This window comes from Thamnophis elegans, chromosome 6, assembly GCF_009769535.1.
Source record: "Thamnophis elegans isolate rThaEle1 chromosome 6, rThaEle1.pri, whole genome shotgun sequence".
NCBI lineage: Eukaryota > Metazoa > Chordata > Lepidosauria > Squamata > Colubridae > Thamnophis > Thamnophis elegans.
In genome coordinates, this window is record NC_045546.1 from 50,284,498 (window position 1) to 50,308,774 (window position 24,277).

Here is a 24,277-nt window from a genome sequence, read left to right on the forward strand (position 1 = left end):
TTATAGGAAATATAACAATATTTTCTGTATAACAATCATTAATGAATATTGATGGACCTGCTATCATATTTTGTACCTACTCTCATCTGTGGACTAAGCAAATATCAACTGACCAAAGTCATTCATTTAGGGAGTGAGAGAGTCTCAACAATTATCAACAATTTGTGAGGAATATTGTAGAGAAGGTAATTAGATAAAAGTTGCAGAGGATCTTGGAGGAAATGGATTTTCTGGATCTGTTTCATTTAGATTTCATAGTGGGCCATAGTACAGTGTTAATCATGCTTGTTTATAACCTTTGCTGTAGATGTATAAAGTGCATCCATCTTTGAATTCCTTGATCTCTCACTAACTTCAGATACCATTGATCAAAATATCCTTCTGGACTGGCTTCAGGGATTGGAAATGTGAGGCATTCTGTTGCAGTCATTCATCTCTTTTCTAAGTGTCAGTCAGTGTTGATAGGGGGGGAAATTGCATTGACATCCCTACACTTGTGGGATGTCTCAGGCCTCAGTATTCTCATCACCTCTGTTTAACATCTACATGAAACCACACCTGATGGTCTTCCTATATTTGCTGCTTGAAAAGAAGGTGACAGCTGTGACAGGACACACTCTGAACAGGTTCATCTTGTGCACCAATTACACTTTCCTTGACTGGAAGGCCTCTAAGATGGTTACTTAGGCCCTGATCTTCTAACAGATTGGATTATGCTTTCTACATGGAAATTATTTGATTATTGCACAGCACTCTATATGGGCCTGGCCTTGGAGAACATCAAGAGGCTACATATGGTTCAAAATGCAGTAATGTGAGAAGTAATGAAGCTTTTGATTATGTCCATGTGTCACTGATACTATGGAAGCTGAATTAATTGCCAGTCAGTTTCAGGTGCAATTCAAGGATTACAGATACTTATAAGCCACTCAGAGTTGCTGCGAGTATTATTATTATCCATCACATAAAACCTGGTATCTGAGAATCCATTTATGTCCAGTTGTTTCTGCCTGCCCTCTATCAAATGCTGTCATCTTGCAGAACTGAGGAAGTGTACCATCTGTGTTGTGATCCCCACCTTCTGGAACAGCATGCCCCCAGACATATAGACTGCAATCTTTGTCTTGGGATTCTGGAAAGCTTGTAAGAGCTGGCTCTTGGCCAAGGCCTGGGGTTTGTGGAGTCCCTGTTGTATTGTTATGATTGCTTTATTTTGAGTTGCCTGTATAGTTTTGTGTTTTTAAGTTTTTTTTACTATTTTTGTAAACTCTCCAGAGCCTGCTAGGATGGGAAGTCCTTAAAAATATAAACAATACCACAACACCAGAGCGCTAGAAAATGGTCCGAAAAATGCCCCCCAAACAGCCTGTTGTTTGGATGTTTTTTGGGCCATTTCCAGGCCATTTTTGGGCCATTTTCTGGAGCTCTGGCATCTGTGAAGACCATCTGGCAAGCGCACATGCACATGCATTTCAGTTTGGGCACTTGGTGCCAAAAAGGTTTGCTATAACTGCAATAAGTGAATGAACATGCTAAATCAACTCTAAACAACTGGGTGTCTGAGGAACCTACCATAACAAAACAAGTCTTGGAAACACTGAACTAATCTAATTTAAGGTACCACTTAAATGTATAAAAAACGATTGCTAATGAGGATAGATGGCATGTAGACATACCTATATGTAAAGTTTCATATAACTGAAATAAATATTTGATGATTTCTGATATGAAGAAATTGATACTCTGGTCCCCAAAAATCTTTTTTATTTATGTATAAAGCACATACAGCAAAGAATAGGGAAGAGCACAGGATGCAAAAAAGGTGATATTAATTCAAAAGTAAGAATGAAATGCTCTGGGACGATTAGTAGTCTCTGAATCATATGTGAAGACTGAATCTGTTGTATTTCCTCTAGATTAAAAAGAAGAAAATCAGACTGTGAAATAAAATAGTTGTCTTTTCATAAGTAGGCATCAAGGCCTTCTCTCCTGATATTTCCTACAGGGAAAATTGCATTTATTCAAGCCATGGTTTCTTTTCTAAGATTCCTTCTTTGATGACAAGTAAGGATATTTGTGAAAGATGTACGCCCTTTAGTTCTTGATCTTTTCTTTAATTTCTTCTGATGTTTGAGTGAAATTCCGAGTTCCTCCATTATGGCGTTAAAAGAAAGACACTGATAAAAGATAGGAGAGAAAAATTTATTAGAGTTAACAGCAGATTTCTACCATGTATTTAATAGAATTTAAACCTGGCTGTAAATGTGACAGTCATATCTTATGAAAATAATTATGAATATAATGGTGATTATATTTCACCAATTATTGTCATCTTTATTGTTACTGTTTGATTACATATTATTAATTTTTGGACCAGAAAATATAGTCAGTTCTTTTTTCAGCCTTCAATAGTTCTTGACTTAGCTGTGATTTTTCCACCCTGTATGAGGTGCACTGTGGCTAATAGATCTCAGAATGTACATAGTAAAAAAATAAAATAAAACCAATATAAATTTTAAAAAACTATAGCAGTACAGCCATGAGAAAAATAAAATAAAATAAACTATATCAAGATAAGAGTACTTAAGATCTAACAACAGAATTACAGCAGTGTGGAAAGAAGGTTTTGTTTTCTTCATTTAAATCTGTGTCATTTGCAATGCAAGCCAGATTCTTGTTTCTTTGATAAACAAATTAGTCAGTTTCAAGTTGCAATGCTCATTTTAAAAAGCAATTTTGAGATACATCTGTATCTTAACAAGAGGAATTGCTGTAAATAATCAAAACCATATGTTAACTGTAGTGATAGTCTTTAAACTGTAGAACTAAGTTTTCTACACCATTTTTAAAGATTAAAGTCCTGATCAATTACTGTCTTGTAAAAAAAGAATATATTGTAGGACAGGGACTGAAAAAGTCGTAATTAAACAGGCCAAGTGATAAGGTTGTTCATGGCCAAGAGGGAACTTGTTTTTCCCCTTTTCCATCTGTTTTATTGAAAATGAGTTTTGTTGTTCGAAAAAGACCTGCAGTATGACTGTTTTTGAGGACTGGAGTAGGAAAAAATGCAACTTTACAGCAAGTAGGCAGGTGTATATATATGAATAGACAATTCTCATATTTATCTTCAAGAAAACACCTTTACTCTGTAGAACTCAACATGCTTTGAATGCAGTAAGTTCCAAATTCAACTCCTAGTTGCTGAAAGAATAAAAAAGCACTCTAGAGAATTGCTGCCTGTGAGAGTAGCAAGCCATTTTTCCATATTTCTGTTATAAATTCTGTGTAGAAGTCAAAATCTGTGAATGTAAAAACTTGCATGAAGTTTTTTTTTAAAGTCTGTATTGTTCTTCTTAAGGTCATACTCCCAAGAACATTATCAACTAATGTAAAGATCAGAAATCTATTACCATCACATAGTAAGACAATATTCTTAACATTGAGATAAAAATAGAAGACCCTCAAAATATTCACATCAGGGAAATGAAAACAACAAGAAAACAACATTCAAGGAAAAACCACCTGTGCCATCTAGATGTTCTAATACCTGTGCTTTCTTGGGAAATGAAAATTGTGGTCTGATACATCTGAAGACATAAAAGTTGGAAAGACTGACAAAGAATACAGAAATATGCAATAAATGAGTATAATGATCTAATGGTCAGCTTGTATAAAACATGCAAAAATTATTCTTCATCCATATTTTTATATATATAAAATATTTTTTAAAAATGTAAAGGAAGATTATAATCATACATCTTCATTTACTTGAATAATGATTATATTCAGAATAATTAAGATAAGCATGAAACTGGTGCAGAAACTCATTGTAAAAATATTATGCATAATTTAACACCTTAAAATATCAATTTAGATAAAAGGAACAAAGGCACACAGAGAATAAAAAATAATTAAATGACTGAATCTGGAGACGAAAACAATCATAATCACTTTTGGAATGTTATTTCATATATAAACATATTAACAAATCAAGGGCCTTAATTATAATCTGAACTACTTTAAGTTATTACATTCAAATTCACACTAAGAAGAGGATCTAAACAGTTTTATATCTAAGCAGTTTTGTACCTAAAATGATTGAATGAAAGTTTGGGAGCTTCCTATCAGTTAATTTCACAATGAATACCAAGCAAACATTGATTGTTGATTTTACAAGTTAAGCATCCTATTTACAATGCTGCGGGAATGGTCATGTTTACTTTTTTGTAAATGTACTGCAGTCCCCAGCAATTGGCAGCCAATCATACTGTGAGGCATTAATAACTTCTGCTCAACCCCAACCATTTTGTACCACAAGATAAATCCCTTTTCACTTTAAAAATAAATTTAAAAGATATATTGTTTACTTGGGTATAATCCACTTATCCTGCCTATTGTGGCACCCTGTACCCAGCCTTCATTTCCTGTCATGAGACTATGGTATTGAGAGTTAGAAGGTGAGTGGGCCCCAGATTCCCAGATTATTCACTACAACACAATCTCACACAGTACTTCCATTTTTGCTATAATTCTCACTGTGGAAAAATGGGAGTTCCTAGTTTAAAACAAAGTGCTACTAAAACATGAAGAAGCTGGGAAAAATGTTATAGTAGACACAATCTATCTGTTGGGGTTCAGCGTGATTTAATGTCAACCTGTCCCAAAAAGTCTTTTTTCTTAGAATATTTTTTTTTATTTTGTTCTTTTTATGTTTTTGTTCCTGTTCTATCCATTTTGAAAAAGACATTATAGACAGCAAGAAACCATCTACACTGGCTACAACATACTCAATCACTAGTTGCGCCATCATAAAGTTACTTACCTAACAGCTGTGACTTTGGATTTTTAAACATAAATTTCCAAGTGCTGAGCTCCTGGCTCAGAGAAGAGAAAACTGTAGGCAACTACCAAGTTATTGATGCACTCTGACATTCTGTTAAATATCTTATGCATTGAAGCCCGAGTCAATAGTTTCCTTGGCTAGATTGTAAGGGAGGTGATTTCTTAAACTATGTTTGCAAGGCCTTATCACAAGCCCAGAAACAGTAGGTTTTTGGCATAATGAAGCAGAACGAAAGAACAAACTACAGTATACAAATAAAGTAGGTTATAAGATTCACCGTAGAGTATTTTAGTTATAGAATGTTTGGAAAAGAAAGACCTCATTAACCTATTGATAAAGATAAACATATAATGTTTTAAAATCTCATTTTTACATTCACTCCAAAGAAAAAGTATGATTTTAATTAATTCCATCTGGGAAGTAAAATGAAGGCAAATTATTCATGTCTGAAAAAGATGAATCATACAAAAATAATCCATAGTAGTTACTGATCCCAATGGAAATACAGATGCAAGCAGCAAGATATGTAACTGTTAACTGCTCTAAGTCATGCAAGGCCAGCACGAATGAGCGTTCCCACTGGGGCAATGGAACAAGATTCGTATTTTTCGCCATATGGTTAAATAAATGATAATGCCCATGCACTGCATTACAGATGAGGATTCTATCTGATTGCTATTGGCTGTTTTAAATCCAGAGAGTTTCAGAATAGCCACGCTCACACACACTTGTTCTGTACAGAACTTTTCATTTGAGGAGTGCTTTGACATTTCCACACAAGACCTAGCTACCATACCTGTACAGAAGTACAGGATGATGGTTGCTGCAGCACAATCAAAGCTCCACCATTTTTAATAATTATATTAGTGCACAGATGGATGGGACTTTGATCACATTGTCACAACTGTTATATTTATTTCTTTTTAGAATTGTTCCCTTATCCCAATCCTGCAAACATCACTGGTCTGCTATTCTGGGAAAGAAAGCAACGTATTGTCATATTATATTCATAATGTTCTACTATAGTGTGGACAATGTAAGACATTTACCTACATTTTCTCAAATAGGCTGAAGGATTAACTGTTTTATTTCTTCTTCCTATGCTATTTCACCTGCTAGGCTTCTATTGGAAATACCAACCCCAAACTTCCTTAGGTACATGGAAAAATAAGTTATTTGACCTCAGAGTTTCTCCCCCTTAATGTATGTTGTAGTCAGAATTTGCTCTTAGCTAAACACACCTTTCCTTTATGATAACTATACAGTATGGATTGAGGGTTGTGTTCGAATCCCTTGTTCTTCCCGAATTAATTTGCCACAGTCTAACTCTGTAGATAAGGTAGTTCCAGAAATGGAGTTGGATGGATGAGTTTGTTTACATTGTTGTCCATAAAAGAAACAAAAGGCCTTGTTGCATGCAGAAAGAAAAAGATGGAAGAAAAAGAAAAATTAAGAATATTAACCAATGTAACAAAATTTTAAAGAGAATGATACCAAAACTTATAAAACAATATACTTATAGAAAATAAAATTTGTGAAATATATTTACCAAAATATAACTTCTCTAGGATATATTTGCAGATTTTACTGTATTATATCAAATGTGTTAATATATTAAAAATTAGCAACTATCCTCATATTTGTCATCTCTTTTATTAAAAGTTAATTGCAAAAAATAATTTGAATTTTTACTTTCTTATTATTTTATTGGCTGACAAGAATCAATCCATTTTCTCAGGAATATATATAACACAATATCTTAGTCAACTTTGCTTTAATGTTGATCGCTGTCTACTTTAAACCATGAAGAAGATAACATTCTTGTATCTCATATAATTTTGTAGCAGAGATCCAAACCAATCCCAACATGTAAGTATAAAAATAAGATATCACTGCAATGGTAACAAATATTTATATGAAAAAATTTGAGGCAACCCCAGGCTTTGCATGTTGAGAGTCAGATCTTCAAAAAGGCATGATGCCTTTTCCTGGAGGTGAGGAAGAGGAGGATTAAGGGATACTTAATCCTTTGTGAACTTTAAGGTAACCAGTCTGCCTCTTAACTTTTCCACCTCAAAAATAATAAAAAGAGCCAAATGGGATTTAGGCATCACAAAGAGATGCCACACATTATGATATGTACCCTGTAGTAAATTATGGTGTTTTCTAGCATGGTTTGGCCAAATATGGATGTTATATGATTAGGACATACACTCACACATACTAATTCATCTTCATGCAAATATGCACATGGGGGCCCATATTATCATAGATCGTAGTACCCTTTATATTATTTATTTATTATATTATATATATTATATATTCCCTGCATTCTCTCTCACACAGTTATTTTTCCACTCCACCATTCCAATGAACAAAGAGGTTCATTCTTTGCAACCCTCGCTCTCCTAAAATCAATCACTTGGATAACAAGTGAAGACTTTACATCAGATCAATCTCCTGACATGTCTCTCTTCCAACTTAAGTTACAACGCCAATGTTAGAGGAAATTGCTCATTGGGAGCATCATTCTTAGGTGTCATCTATTTAAATTATACTTCTGCTTGCACCAGGAATGGTTGGGGAGTATTGGTAAGGATAATTACCAATTGGTGGCGCAGTGGTTAGAGTGCAGTACTGCAGGCCACTTCAGCTGACTGCTAACTGCAGTTCGGCGGTTCAAATCTCACCGGCTCAAGGTTGACTCAGCCTTCCATCCTTCCGAGGTGGGTGAAATGAGGACCCAGACTGTGGGGGCGATATGCTGACTCTGTAAACCGCTTAGAGAGGGCTGAAAGCCCTATGAAGCGGTGTATAAGTCTAACTGCTATTGCTATTGCTATAATGCTTGTGACCTTTTTTATTTAACAGGATCATTTTTTCAACAGTAAGGCTTGGAATCCTTTGTTGAAATACCAGTTTCATTCCCTTTCTCTGCCTCACACAGATAATGCCAAAAGATTTAAGCAGTGGAGGCTGAAAAATACCCCAGCTGTATCCTCACTTTGACTCTTGAAATTCTATAACTTCTTTTCAGCTGAACCTTAATTACTACCAGGTATGTTCTCCTGCACATAAAAAGCATGAACTCTGCATTTCTTTCATTGCACTAGGCAGAAAGGTCTTATCGAGATTAACAGTATTGTTATAATGATGATGAAGCAATGACACGTTGACTTTGTTGACAGCTATAGCCTTATAGAAGTGCCCATAGCATTAGCTGGAACCTATTATATAGGGCTGATCATAGGGAAAGGACTGGTATTGGGCAGAGTGACTCATAAAAAGACACAAGTGGTTCATTATTAGTTATTTCAGTTATCTTTTTAGTACAAAACGCTAGCTCAGCAGAAGGCAGCTCTTCCAGAACTCAATAATAAGGCAAAAGTGGGTTTTGTGTGGTAGGTTGGATGCCATTCTTTTATGTGAAGATACTTCCCAGACTGAACTCAGCTGGACTTACCTGTTCAATGTCACTATTTTTCTTTGATTTGTAAAAAAATTCTCCAATAGCTACAAACACAGAAAGAACTAGTCCTGCTGCAAGCACTATGAAAATGCCCCCAATATTTTCCACGCCGAGGGCACTAGCTTCTTTACTGTCCTCCTCTGGGCAGCCATTGCCTCGCCACCATTTTTCCTTCATCATGTGCAACTTTCCTTCCTCTTGTAACTGGAGAATGGCAATAGTGATTTTGTCTCTATAAGGAGAGCCTGAAGAAAAGGAAAAGGAGTAAAGCAAAATTGAATATGTCAGGCTATATAGAACCATGTTAAAAACAGTCACACAAGTGCAATCCTCCCCCACATACATTTTTGTCTATTTGTTTGTTTGTTTTTAATTTAGATTATAAATTCACCCAACTCAACACTGATTCAGGGCTGCAAGCAGTAAAATACTTCAGGGTTATAGTATTGAATAAGTATAGTATTGAATTGCTTCTCTTTGGAATAGTGAAAGTCTTGTATTGCTATCTTATAACATTTGGTTCATTTATCAATCAGATTTGTAATATAGTTACAAAAGAACTTTATGTAGAAGTAAAACATATGATAGCTAGTTAGATATTTCAAAATTTGATCTTTATCTAAGAATCTTACAAAAACAATATTATATCTTCTCCAGAGAGACTGGTGAAAAAAATGCTTTCTCACAAACAGATTGTGGATATGGATATATTGGCAAAATCTGGGATGATGACTTTAAATCAATAATAAAAGAATTATTACTTTAAAGATTTGAATTTGGTCTTTTGTGGTTCACAATAATGCCAATATTCCCAGCTTAAGCAAGTTTTAATAGCTCAGTTTGGGCCAGATGCTTTGGCCGCTTCAAAGACACCTGAAATGCATAACTGAACATATTCTCAACATATGGTTATTAAAAGTTTGTGGATATTTTTTAAGTGGATAGTACTGGAGTAGATCAAACATGGACCAAAGAATTGGGATCTTCACCAATGCCCCATAAATGGTTTCATGTTCTTAAGTAAGTTTAAACAGTACTGATGGATTTGAGATTAAAACTGATTAATAAAATACATATTTAGATTGTATTCTAACAATAGATTCAAAGCAAGAACATCAGATTTTCTCTACTGGAAGATTTGACTACTAGCCGAAGAATGGTGAAGTAGTAATTTCTGAATAAGCAGATACAATCTCATGGTCTTGACCAAAATACCAATAAGTAGACCATCCCATAGTACTTCCCTGGCTAAGGACAGGGTGGGAGATCATTCAGTGGTATTCTGAATGGGTGTTTTTCACAAGGCAACTGCAGGACAGGCATTTATGTGGGTTTGAGCACTGGGAGACAAAGGAGAACCATCACACTTCCAACCACAGAAGAACCTTTTTAAGGATACTGAGTTCACTAACCTCACTTTCTAATCACTTTTGGAAATTTCATGTAACTATTTTAAGGCTAGTAGAGATTTTCAAAATGACAATTTTTGTGAGTTTACCTTCATCTAGAACAAAAAAAATTATAAGTTTAAAAAATTAAAGTATTTGAATTAAATGACAAAAAGCTGAGTAAGACTAAGGAAGTTATTAAAAAAATAAGCAATAGGATAAATTTGGAATTTTAGGTTTTTGCTAAAAGATTTTGGCAATAATTATTTTGAATTATAATTATATAAATAAATGATACCTTTGTGGAATTAAATTATTTAGTCTATTTTAAGTAAAAACAGAAGTTTGAGATAAAGGCAAATTTGAGATTTTATGATTTCCTATTTTGGACACTAGAGGGGACTAAGTATTGAGCCATAAAGAAAAAAGAGGCTTGTCTTTTGTTTTTGGTCAGCATTGGGACAAAAATGACAAAAAAAATATGATATGACATATTTAAATTATGGGACAGAAACTATAGCAGCTCCAATATCAGCAATGATGTTTGCTTCTTTGGATGATTTTTTTTTAAAAATATATTTTATTCATTTTCACATTCCATTTTACAATCACTTATATACAGAGTATTTGCTATAAGAAAAAAAAAATAAAAAAAAAAAATAAAACAAAATAAAAAAGAAAACACAACTCATCATTCACAACCCCACCTGACACTTCCATCCTCCATACACCCCATCTACCCCCTCCAACTTTCCTTTCCTCCCTCTAACACTCCCCTCCTACTTCCCTTTCCCCTCAAACCTTCCTTCTCCCCTTACTCCCAACACGCCCTCCTTACATTCCCCTTACTCCTTCCTTACTCCTCCCTCTTCTTTCCCTCTACCTCCCTCCTTGGTGTATGCCTTTATTCAAGTGTTGTTTAATCTGATAAAAAGTAAAATAAACCAAGGGAAAAAAAATATAAAGAAAGAAAAGAGAAAAAAAAAGGAAAAAAACCAACCGTATATAAGTGCATTCTTGTTCTTATTGAGACTATGTTAACACCCACCCACCCACCCCCCATAAATTCCCATCCCTAATCCTCCCGACTTCCCGGGGCCCACACCTGGCACTGCCTTCTATCTAAAGTATCTTGTGTTCGTATGGATTAAAAATAAAAGTAATATATTAAAGGAAAAAAAAAACAAGAAAAAAGAAAGAAAAGAAAAAAGAAAAAAGAAAAAGGAAAAAAAAAGAAAAAGAACTCTTTGTGTTAAGCTCAGCCCCCCATCTTTATCTATGCTTAAATAGTGTAAGTCATTCTATCTATATTTTATTCTCGTCTCTTACTTCTTTGTTATTTACCCCAACCTCCTGTAGACTCTCCCGTTCCTCTTCCTTAACCTTGTATTCAGATAAACATTTGTACAAATTTGTATAGACATCAATATACAATCTAGCTCAAAAATAATCCCTTCTAGTAAAATTTAAGCAGCGTGGATCATTCCACATATTCAAATATTACTTTACAGAAGAATAATCAAACTTTCCCTTCTAATAGGATTTAAACAGCGTAAATAATCTTTCTTAACCTTATTTTCAAACAGTAATTCAAAATAATCTAACCAAACTTTCCCTTCTTAGTAAAATTTAAGCAGCGTGAATCAAGTATTACTTTACACAAAAATCAGTTTACATTCTATCTTAAGATGATCCCGACCGGCTTTCCCTTCTAATAGGATTTAAACAACGTAAATCATTCCGCATGCATTTTACCCTCATCCCTTGCTTGTCTGATATTTACCACTATCAAATTTATGCAGACATTAGTTTAAGATCTAGCTCAAAATAATTTCACCAAACCTTCCCTTCTAATAAGAATTAAATAGCATGGATCATTCCACATATTCAAATAATACTTTCAACAAGAATCAGTTAACCTTCTGTTTTAAAAAATAATCTCGTCCAGCTTTCCCTTCTAACAGAATTTAAACAACATAAATCATTTTGCATCCTTTTACATATATACATTCAATATCACCCCACCAATATACGTAAATCATTCCGCATGCATTTTACCCTCATCCCTTGCTTCTCTGATATTTACCACTATCAAATTTATGCAGACATTAATTTAAAATCCAACTCAAAATAATTTCACCAAGCTTTCCCTTCTAATAAAAATTAAATAGCATGGATCATTCCACATATTCAAATAATACTTTCAACAAGAGTCAGTTTACCTTCTGTTTTAAAGTAATCCCTTCTAACAGAATTTAAACAACATAAATCATTCTGCATTCATTTTACATATATACAATCAGTATCACCCCACCAATAAGTTCCGCTTTTTCTACCGGAGAGAGGTCGCAAACCCCCATTCAGTCCACAACTTTGGCAAATATTTTAAAATGTCTAAATCCTCGATCTCCGCTTTTCTGCTTCTCCGAGGGAGGAAAGGCTACCCCCCTCCATCTTGCAGCCATGTGGTCTGTTGCTTGCCTTCTCCTTCAGCTTGTCTCTCCTCTTTTCCAAGTGAATCAGGAAGTCCCCGCCTTCAAAGTCTTGTAATAGAAATCTCGAGCCTCCGAAACAGAGTTAAGACGAAGTCTTTGATTCTCAAATGTGACCGTAATGCCGGCTGGGGCCTCCCATCTATATTGAATCTGTTGATTTCTAAGCTCTTTAGTTAAAAAAGCATAGTCTCTTCTTGCTCTCAACATCTGGAAAGGTATTTCTTTGAAAACAATCAAGTCCTGGTCATCAACTCGCAGACTATTATTATGAAACTTTTGCATAATCACGTTTCTGGATTCTTTTGTGGAAAAATATATAATTATATCCCTCGGGAGCTGTCGCTGTTCCGCTACCAATGAGTTCTGGCGATAGATTTTCCGAATCTGCCAATCAAAGTTAAGTCCCGGGCTTCCCACCGCATGGCTGAAGGCTTCAACAAAGGTCTGTTTCAGATTCTCTCGCTCCTTTTCGCGGAATCCTCTGACTCTTATTGCGAATGCCTTCTTATTAAAGTTTATCATCACGAGCTGTTCTTGAGTGTCTCTAATTTTTTGTTGTAATATTTGAATATTAGTAGTCAAATTAAAATTAGCCTCCTCCAAGCTTTCCAATTTATTCTCTATTTCAGCAGAATAATCTGACAGGGCAGACACGGCTGCAAACGTATTCGCCTTCATTTGGTCAATTTTAGACTTTAAATCATCATATAGCTCCAATACAAATTCCTTAATTTCTTGTTTAAAATCATTAAGCATTTGAAAGAAAAATTCCTGTGTTAAAAATTCTCCAGTAGAGGGCGTAGGAGACAAGGGCTGCGATTCCAGTATAGATTCTTTAGATTCGTTAGGCACATTTGTAGAGAGACGCTTCGATTTTGACCTGGGTGCCATTATAAATAAACAAATAAACAGCGCTTTCGCTCCCCTCTGTTTCCAAAAAAAAAAAAAAATTATTTTGTTAAGGAGCGGTCTGCAGGAAGGTAAAACCGGCTAAGTACATCCCCTATCAGTCACCAACGGGAGAAATCGCCATTTTGAAGTCCGTTTAAACAAAGAAGCCTCTAAGACAAATGGTGCTGGTGTTTAAGATAGTAATAAAAGCATAAATCTCACAGGGGTGGGACCCGCCCGTATTAATCCTAGCTTCAAACAACTTTGCTTTGTCCTGGGGGGGGGGCTCGCCTGTCTGGGGCTGCAAAAAAGGCAGCTGAGAAGAACTGGCTGGAGATAAAAGCTCCGCTCACGCTGGATCTAATCTCTGTCCACAGCCAAAAAAAAAAGAGAAAGGCTGTGAATTATGAATAGACCCTAGCACACAGAGCTACTCCCTGCCCCTTTCTTAGCCAAAAAGGGGTGATATCTATGATCTTATTTAGATATACAGACCAGATCTCTGAGAGGAGCTCGGTTGAGCCCTCCTCGGCAACAGGCTCCGCCCCCCGGTCGCTTCTTTGGATGATTGATGTAGTGGATGCAGTCTGGATTCCCAGGAGGGAAGGGCTGCATTCCAGAGGACAAAGTTGCAGATAAGGTTAGATACTTTGGGAGAAAGAAAGTAAAGCAGACTCCTCCCTAGCAATTCTTAGAATATATCTATAGTAATACAAGTAGTTGGTTTAGTTGGCAATATTTTTGTTTACAGGTGAAGAATAATAAAGGAAAGTGCTGGGAAGTAATTCCATATGTTGCTCCTGGTTCCTGGGGCCTGGGAGTTTATTTCCAAAAGGTGTTAAATAAGAAATGACAGATGTGAAAGAGAATGTTCTCAAAGATTTACAGGATCAATAATTGAAAGAAACTTCATCCAATGCAAAAATATTAGGATATTAAAAATATCTTGAAATATTGGAAAACTAAAAAAAAATGTGGATTACAACACAGAGATGGCAGTTAAAGTGGAAATACAAATGATAAGCCAACAGGCATTATCCGTCTGGATAGTGATTACTTAGTGGATTTACAAAAAAATGTTTTCCTAAAGCCTTGAAGAAGACTTTGAAATGAAAAGAAGAAAAAGAAAAGGGAGCTAAAATCATATGACAACTTTTGAATAAATTAAATATCAAGCTTATTAGAAGCAAAATGAAGGAGTGCAAAGTTGGTTTGTTTGACCAAAGTGAAAATAAAATAGATTTTTTTATAAAACTCTGGGAATCCTTTAAGAAGTTTTTGCTGACACCATGACTGAAATGTTGATGTGCATGAATATCATTGAATCAGTCATCTGTACTTTTATAACTGTCTAGTTTGATATAGCAACCAAATAGGACAGGTAGTCTTCAACAGATAGTTAGGACTGCAAGAAAAAATAAATTGTAATCAGCCTGCCTTCCATTGAGGATCTGCATACTGCATGAGCCAGAAAGAGGGCTGAGAAAATATCTACAGACCGCCCCATATCCTGAACATAAACTGTTTCAACTTCTCTCCTCAGGACACTACTATAGGGCATTGCATGACAAAACAACTAGGTATAGGGGCAGTTTTTCCCTAGCACCATCACTTTGCTGAACACCTAATTTCTGCAGCACTGTCTTATGTTTAAAGATACAGTATTTAGCCATGTAGTAGGGCTATATTACGATTAATCTACTCATTTTTCCTTTTACCTTTTACTGTTGGTATCTTATTATTATAGTATTTTGTTGTTTGTATCTACACTGAAAGTTTATGCACCAGAGACATATTCCTTGTGTGTCCAATCATACTTGGCCAATAAAGAATATTCTATTCTATTCTATTCTATTCTATTCTATTCGAAATTATAATGATTAAAGTTGTTATAAAAGTTATTATAAAGAATAATAAAGAGTATTAGTATAAAAGATATAGGAAGAAGAGATATTTGCATATGTCCATATTGGGTAGATAGGAGGATAAAGAATCACTAAGTTTATTTGTACTTATGATGAAGATCAAACTTGCTTCTTTAAATATTTTCTTTTTTCCTCTTCCTCTTTTTTCCTTTCTTTTATTGCATGTTGTATTGTTTCTTTTCTTTCTGAATTTGAGTTTGTACAGTCCTTTTATTATTATTACTTAATGTTTCAATAAAAATATTTTTTAAAAACATTGAGAAATATTGAGAATTTGGATAAGTGATATTAGTCCAGATATTGAGGTTTGGTGTTTGGAAATATGTGATTTATCTGTCCTTCAAAAGGCATTCTTTTCTACTACTGAAAAGATGAAACAATAAGTTGATGATTGGCATATGTAGATTTCATGATATTTTACAATAATATTTTCATTATAATATTATATGCTACATCTTGTAAACCAGTGGTTACAAGTTCAATATAAAATTTTGCTTTTCTTTTACAGTTTTCTTTTTAAGAATCATTTTTAGCTTTTTGGTTTATTTAGTTTAACATTGTTACTGTTGTGTACTTATACTTTCTTAAAATAAAGAAAAACATGAAATATATTTTAATTATTTTAAAGAATCAGAGATTAAAAATAGCAGCAATGATGATGCTTTAAACTCTTTGGATTAAATTGATTAAAACAAGTCAGGAGGTAGCATAATACTGTGTGTGAACTATCTGCATTTATTTATAGGACATAATATAACTTTTCCTGCTTCTCAACCTGCAAAACTCTTGTTGACATCATGTTAAATAGAATTTGTTTTATATTATGAAGTATTATGAAGTATTCCAAAATGCTTACCATCAGCAATCTACCATCTATATAACATTTCTTACCAATTGGAGTTCCTACGCCATAACCTTTTGAATCAATGAGTCCCCCAATCTGGGTGAGATTGCAGTTTCTCTGAGTGACATATTCTATACTGGTTGATTCCATCAGCAGAGCATAATCAGTAGTAAGCACCCGCTGGATGCCTATATCATTGTTCTTCACCAGAGCTGTCAGTTGCCTACTGCTCATAAAAGCCCACATTTTCTCATATGTTGATATTTTGGATTCTAAGAAAAGAAATTATAAGCAGTAGAAATCAATATTCTTCATGCATGTTAATTGCTAAGCATTCCAAGATGACACTATCCTTGATTTGGACCTTAGGAAAAAAGAACCCTGATGTCTGTAAATGATTTATGCTAAATTTAGTTCTGTGGACACCATCTTTACATGCAAAGAATTTTCATCAGCCAATAGATTGTTCATGTGGCTTCTAATGTCCTTTTTGGGGTGTGCACTTTAGAGTGCATTGCATAACAGAATAGTGGTTCCTCTGCTTGGCTATGGTAGATTGTAAGGTTAAGTCTTACAGATTGTTGTTAATGGTTTGTTTTTTTAAAAAGATATACAAACTATATGTGGGAGTCAGATGAGAAAAGAAAAATAAATAAATAAATAAATAAATAAATAAATAAATAAATAAATAAATAAATAAATAAATAAATAAAGAAAGAAAGAAAGAAAGGAAGGAAGGAAGGAAGGAAGGAAGGAAGGAGGGATGGAGGGAGGGAGGGAATTGAAATGTGGGTTTGGAATAATGAAAGATAATCTTTTTCTTTCTTTGCCAGAAATCAACCTATATGCTATTTAGTCAAGCATAGGAAAAACATGTTCTTTTCTACAAATTTTCAAACATTAAATAAAAATGAACTGAGAAGCATGCATAGGAAAAACCTCTAGGTTTCCCATGATGCCAATATTTCAAGCTAGTTCCATTTACAGTGTATTATGTGAAAGAATATTCCTATCTGTTCACATTATTTTCAAATCACTTATTAATAGAAATAGCTACGTTGATCTGAGAATAGAAGAATAGAAATAGTTACTTCGATCTGAAATCTTTTACAAAGAAAGAAAGATCTCAAGGCAGAGAGTTGCTACTGGAATGATCAACATTTAGATGTATCTTTAAATTATCACTTAATTGTAGAGTTACTGTACTTTAACTTTTATTGTGGTATTTAATTGTTAATGTTGACTTAAATATCAAGTGCCTTTTATACAGGCAGAATATTATAATAAGCATGTCTGTCACCATATTACCACATAGTACCATAAATCAGCAAAGCACACATACTCAGAGAATAATATACAGTGAGCATGTAAATAGGATCATCAGAACATGATCTTAGGTGAGACTTTTTTGTAAGGAAGTTAATTTTCTACTTAATATAAAAATACAAAACATATGCACCTTCCAAATTTTAGGTCCAGGTCCTGAGAAATGTAACTATAGAGAAAGCTCTTGGTGTGACTAAGTGTATTTAATATTGTGAAAACCCAGAAACATTAAAATCAACTGAGATAATAAATTTAAAGCACTGTAGTCTAAATATAATTTAAATGTAACATCATATTCATATTTTTTTTAGAAAACATCTTATTTAACCACTGTTGGGCTCCACCCCCCCCCAAACTATGGCTTAAATTCCAAATTGATATTGGCCATGCCTATTTACAGGGGGGCAAAGGAAAAGGTTGGGATTTTTTTTGAAGGCTGAGCAACATAATTTTGAGTAAACACCTATAGTCAGAAGGATCCAACAATCAGAAATCCAATATGTATATCCAATTTGATTTACCTGCATAATTTATTCTCATCATCCAAATGTACTATTCAATATATAACAAAGTATTAAAAAATCATAGCAATTCACTAACAAAAAGTTTTCATAGCATCTTACCTTGAAAAATGTCATGGTTGATCCATCTCTAACAGCTCCATATTCTATCCTAGTTGTTTTGCTAAATCATCTGCTGAATCAATAGGTGACTCCATCCTCTCAACCGTTAAGAAGGCAGCCAAATTAGCAGTGTAGGATGAGATTATAATTAAGGTAAAAAACCACCATATTCCTCCTACTATTCTGGTGGAAAGAGCTTTTGGCATCAGCTCTGATCCTGCATGACACCATCAAAACAATTGTATTACAATAGGATGAAAAAAAATGTTAAGATCACGCTATGGAATGTTATTTTCAGAAACATGTTAACTTATGAATACAGAACAAAAATGATTTGATGCTATAATTTAGATGCATAGAGTATGATAGACTCAACAAATACTTTTCATAAGATGAATGCAGTGCTAGATGACAAACAAATAGATGTCTTTGGATCAGAACTGCCATTTATTTATTTTCCTTAATGATTAACATGTCCCTTAATTGCTTTTTGAAGTAAAACAGCTGAAATATGATGATGGATATTCTTAGTTGGAAGTAGGTTTTATTGATGTTGCTGTAATAAATAGGACCAGAATCAGAATGAAAGAACTTTCAATATTATGCCCTATAATATGAGGATATATTACTTTTCCTTTACTGAATGCCTCAAAATATATGAAGAATTAGGCAACATTAAATATAGCAAGGTCAGGAAAGTAAATGGATAATTGCCTATTATTTAATTATTAAAGCACTATTCTTCCTCACCCTGGGAAATATCGACATTCATTCTAACTATTCATATTACTCCTCCACCACATAATGTCAAGTGAGAAATTCTTCTGTACATACATTTGGGGAGAACCTTGTCATTTGTTTATTCTCAGAAAACAGAATATTTTCAATAAATGTTCAGTTTATTACAACTGAGTTACCCAAGCATCTCAAAAAATGTTCTGGTACAATTCTCCCTAATTATCCTTTGACCGTGCCTATTTTGTTAAAAGTGAATACAATCCTAATATTACTGCAGACTAGGATTATGCAAAATGAAATTCAAGACACCCTGCCCCAAGCCTGAAATATTGTTTTAGATGCAGGACATCTGATTCAAGCATGAAATGGGGAGTTTTTTTTATCATTGGGAAGTCTTTTGAATTCAAAATTTTAATTGGAAATTGGGCTCTGAATTTGAATACCCATTTTTTCAGATTTACCTCTTAAAAATTTGATATGAGGCAAGACAATAAGCAAATTAGTTTGTTGGAAGCTGCCACTGCTACCTTTAAATAATCTTTCAACTTTCCTTTATTTGTTCCTTATTTCCCTGTTACATAAAATGAAAACTACCCTGCATCATATAACTTAGATAAAACAACACCATTTAAACTGCATCTGGAGTTTTGAGCTGAATATGGGGATTGATTTCTGATCTGTCAATAACAATTGCAGAAAAACCCGAGCAACCCTTATATCAAGGAGATAAAAAAATCCTTCAAATTTTTATTGCATTTCTACTGATGCTTAAAAGCATCAGCAATTAACTTCTTCCTCTTCACAACATCTCAGCAGGTGGTCAAACTCTTTATATGCTGACTACCATGCAAGTGTATTAACTGTTCTGATTTTGTTTTACCAAACTTTTTTTGGTACCAAGATGCTATATCTTCTAAGACAATTATGTGGAAGGCAAAAGCATAATTTATGGCCTTGGAAAATATCTTATTTGTAAACTGAAATGTATTTTCCAAATTAAATATTGGAAAATATCTAATTTAAATACGGTATTTTCCAAATTAAATATTTCAGATAAAAGTTTGTGTTAGGTATGGTTTAGGCTCTAATTGTATTAAATATAAGATAGTCAACGGAATTTAGCTCTGTTGATATTATTGTAATAACAATAGCCGTAATAACAGCTGTTGAAAAGTAATTCAATAGCTCATTGTGTATAGCATTGCAACTTGTCAAAATGATACGATTTTCTGCTTCCAAGATAGATATTCTACACAGGAGGTTCTGAAATTCTTACATTCTTATTGCTAATTTTGATTTCCCTTTGATTTATAAGAAAAAGCCCATTGCTGGTGTGAAAAGAAAGAATGCATTTCATTTAGACATCTGCTTGTTGCCAATCATACAAGGTATCAAAGATACCACTTTAACCACAGAAAAGCTGAAAACCATACCATTGGCTGACAGATGATATTCCCCTGATTTTGATTAAATCCAAAAGAAAAAAAATGCCTGATTTTGAGCAGAATGCAGGCTTCTTTCAAAAATGAACGATCAGATATAACAACCCTTACAATTGCTATGTGAGCATCCTTCCCATTCATATTATGGGAAAGGGGACCTGATACTTTTTATATCCATCCTCTCTTGGCATCTATTTATCTGCTAAATACATGAAACAAATTTGTCTATTCTGTATATGCATAGTTGTGGGTATGTGCAGAAAATTATTGTGTCTGATTTTTATGGTACATTATGGAATCTTATCTATTATTCTTAACAGGTTCATCATTGAGTCTTACAAAGCTGCATTCATTGAATGTATAACACTACTGATTAATTTGCATGCTGAATATTGACTCAAGTAAGTATGGTATATTTACTAAAATCTAAGATGCATTGAATTCAAAGAAATTATTCCCAGAGAATTGGGATTAGTAATAACAGCTTTCTGGTTTAGAATAACAACTTCACGGTGGTTATATAGGCTTGTAAGCGGGGGATTTTAACTTGTTCTGTTTTCTATATAAATAAATCTCTAATATATTGTATGTTGAAAGAAAAAATTGATCTGATTTAAAAATCAGGGAATGGTGGGGATATAAATGTTACACATGAGTGACAATATTTGCTGAAGACTCTCTAGGTCTGTTTTATTTGTTTTGGCAGACATGACAGCCAATCCTGATTCCGACTTTGCTCAACCTCTATAGAAAGAGAAAGTCTGATGATCACAACTTATAATTTAATAAACAATCCTTTATGATTCAGCAGCATAAAGAGCAAAAAAAGAGCATACCAACAGGTGCAGAGGTTAAAGCCATTCATTTCTTGTTCAAACGCTTCATGTTAATGATGCTGCCCTCATAGTCCACACGTACCACAAGTTTGTACATGGAAATATTTGCTGCGATTTACAAATGTTTGAGTTTAGTTTTCCTTTTTAATGCTTCTTCAAAGACAAGCAGAGTCTGGTTGGGGCTGACTGTCATGTATCCAAGGTAGTGGTAACTTGCAGACACGACATCCCACAGTTTGTTGTGGATGTTGGTAAACTCCAAAAGAAGAAGATTATTAAGAACACCAAATTTAAACATAAAGTACTCTGAAGTATACACCTGTCCAGTAGTGAGAAATTGTATGTGCTATATTCACAAAAAGACAAAAAGAACTTACTCTAATGCATGAAATTAGATTTCCTCACCCTGTGTACAATATTCTTTGGTATGTAAATCTTCCTACATATGCCAAAAAAGCTAGATGAATACAAGAAAAAAATGGCTTATATTTTTTCCAGATTATAACACTGTTTTATACTAGTAAAGCTTTTAAAAATGTCTGTTCTTATAATTTGCTTAATGTGTGATCAGTATTGAAAGGATTCACAGCAACATAAACTTTATATAAATGTATATGTCATATGTAGGCAAAAATGCATTACTTCAATTCTCCCAGTGAATACCATATAGTATCAAAAGCATCCTATTAATTTCACAGCCAAATGGGCATTTTGTGCAATTTCTAGAATCAACTGCAATTGTGAGCATCAAAGATTGGATACATTTAGAAGAGACAAACATCTTAAATATCTGCAGAGAAGCCTTAATTCTGTATTGGTAAGTAACGTAAGTTTGACAAGTATTTTCAAATGAAGGGCTCTTTTCAGTTGGGTTCCATGGCCATTTCCCCAAGTGCATCGTTAAATTGTCAGTACATAAACATATGTAATTATATCTTTCCTTCCAAATTAAGCTTCCAATTTTTGCTATAGCTACCAATAGTGGAGTTTACCAGCACAGCAGCCCTCCATCAAACTGTGGGATATGTGCAGGAGTGAAGGGTAACCGCTGTACCTTGCTGCATGAGAGCTCCAACTCCAAACCAGAAACTATTAAGTAAAGTAAAATTGTTTTCCACCACATCTGAGTCAGGGTTGCATGGGTGGGGGTTATACCACTCGTAGGGTGTAAACCTGTGGTAGTTAACAGAAAGAGTTGGTAAACATCACATACAAATATGCCAAACACTGAACAAAATCCAAAGATTAATGAAAAAGAAAAAAAAAGGAATCAATTAAGGCCATATTCATAAATATGCAATCACAGCACAAAAGATCCAAAGCAAATTTGCAGTGCAAAGCATTTTAGAATACACTTTTCAATAAAAGGACTAATTCCATTAAGTCTATTCATCTTTGGTTCATAGCCAGCAAGAAAGTCCATGCATCATGTAAAAATTAGGAAAATCACTTTTACACAACAACCTTCCACAATGCACTTTTTTAGACTAAAAAAAGTAGACCAAGGATTCTTCAGTGCTGAAGAAGCTTCTTGGATGAGAAACGAAACATCTTCAAAGAAAAACCAGAAAGTCCAGTTGCCTCTTGAAAAAGCACCTTTGGGACAACCATGATCTGGGTTACTGAGAATTTCTATAGACCTGTGGTGGAAAATCTATGGCACGTGTGCCGGAAGCGGCATGCAGAGCCATCCTGTGCGGCTCGCTGGGACCCGCAGCCTCACTGGTCAGCTAGCCTTTATATGCGTGGGAGTGCTAAAACCTGGAAGAGCAGCGTTCCAGCGTGTATGAGGATGCTGGCACCCAAACTTCTGGGGTTTCAATCGCGCACATGTGTGACAACCAGCTGTTAGTTGGATGCCAGCCTGCACTGGAAACTGGAAGTTTGAATGCCAACACGTGCTTGCACACTGGGATGCTGCTTTTCCAGATTTTGGCACTCCACACGCGTGAAGCCCAGCAAGGCTGTGTGGTTCAGGCAGGACAGTTTTGTGTGCCATTTGCGGCATGCAGGTCTGCACGCAGTAATGTAAAAAATTAGCGATCACTGCTATAGACCAAGGATTGTAATTTACAAGACACTGATAAAAGTGAAACCAATTGTAATGATGATATCATGTTTTGATAAAGGTGCTCCAGTTACATGTATATTTTCTCTATATGAATTATCTTCTATGTCAATAATATGTGTCTGTATATTTCTGGAGCAATTTTCCATACAATAATAGTATTTGCCAAGTATCTGTCAGAATTTTTATGTGTGGGTTGGATGCATGAAAGCAAACCCACAAATGGACTTGGCCTATGTGCTGTTTGTTGCATATTCATTGTGCAGATAATTTCCTTATTCTCAACTAGTACAGGTAAATAGAACTATATTAATGTTTTAAAAACCCTAACAAACAGCATTCAAAAGTACATTTTGCCCCATCTACGACTTTCTTTAATTTATTTCTTTTGTTATCACTGGAAATTATACAAACAGATTCAAATCATTTATCAGGAAAAAACCTCACTGAATGATTTTTCACTCTATTCAATTTAGCATCATTATTTTAGAACAATTTTAACTTTATAAAATATTTTATACCACCTCTACAGTATAGAAATGGGGGAGATGTATGAATCAGGATTCTCATCATGCAGGCTTTATATCTTATTTAATTATTGGAGTCCTTTAAACTTGGCTGTTGGGAAGAATGAATCAGTGCCATGCCAGGTGCTACAGTTCCCACTATCACAATATTGACCTGACTTCTTGATATAATTCTTGTAGAAATATCCAAGGAATGACAAGCTCCCCATACTTTCCCTTTTCTTGAGATCCATTTGCCTGCAATCAATCATGTTAATAAGGTTATATTTGTCGAGATCAACATATAAGCTGCAGCATTACTTCTGTCACATGATCCATTAGCTCATCCAATTCCACCAGTTCTTAACATACAATTACTAAGGACAGAGCCCTTATATTAACAAGCCTTCTTGGCATAAGAACAATAAATGTCTATGGGATTAATATTTTGTTTTAATTTTTAGAATTGTTATGCAAAATTATTTTAAAATCAGCAAAATTATTTTAAATTCTTTACCTATAGATGATTGCAGATGGATAATTCCAGAGTTGTAGGACATATTTTCCTTATTATAAATATGGTCTTAATTGACAATACCATGCCAATACAATAGCTACTTAACTATATACTTAAGCTTTGAATATATGCATTCTTTGTTATAAGCATTCTTGTTACTGCGCATTGTGTTAGACATGAAGCAATGAACATAGATAATAATGAAGGTACTGATTGTAACAGTTTGTAGTTTAGGATGCTGTTAGTTAAATAATATAATCATCAGAATAAACCTAATTAAAAAATCAAAATGAGATGGCTATTCAAGAAAACATCTCACATGCATTATATGAAAAGTACCATTTAAAAATACTCCATCAAGCTCTT

General features: G+C 34.2%; 1 protein-coding gene across 1 annotated transcript in view; it reads right to left on the reverse strand.

The window, feature by feature from the left end:
• Window positions 1–2,132: 2,132 nt before the first annotated feature.
• The window catches only part of GRIK1 (glutamate ionotropic receptor kainate type subunit 1), a 160,069-nt gene continuing 137,924 nt past the window's right edge, over window positions 2,133–24,277 (reverse strand). Inside the window, 8 exon segments of the mRNA XM_032220354.1 lie at window positions 2,133–2,177; window positions 6,085–6,250; window positions 8,307–8,557; window positions 15,903–16,127; window positions 17,703–17,733; window positions 17,805–17,860; window positions 17,863–18,021; window positions 21,875–21,993. Of these exon segments, the coding sequence (XP_032076245.1) occupies window positions 6,101–6,250; window positions 8,307–8,557; window positions 15,903–16,127; window positions 17,703–17,733; window positions 17,805–17,860; window positions 17,863–18,021; window positions 21,875–21,993 (991 nt within the window). The 3' untranslated portion in view covers window positions 2,133–2,177; window positions 6,085–6,100.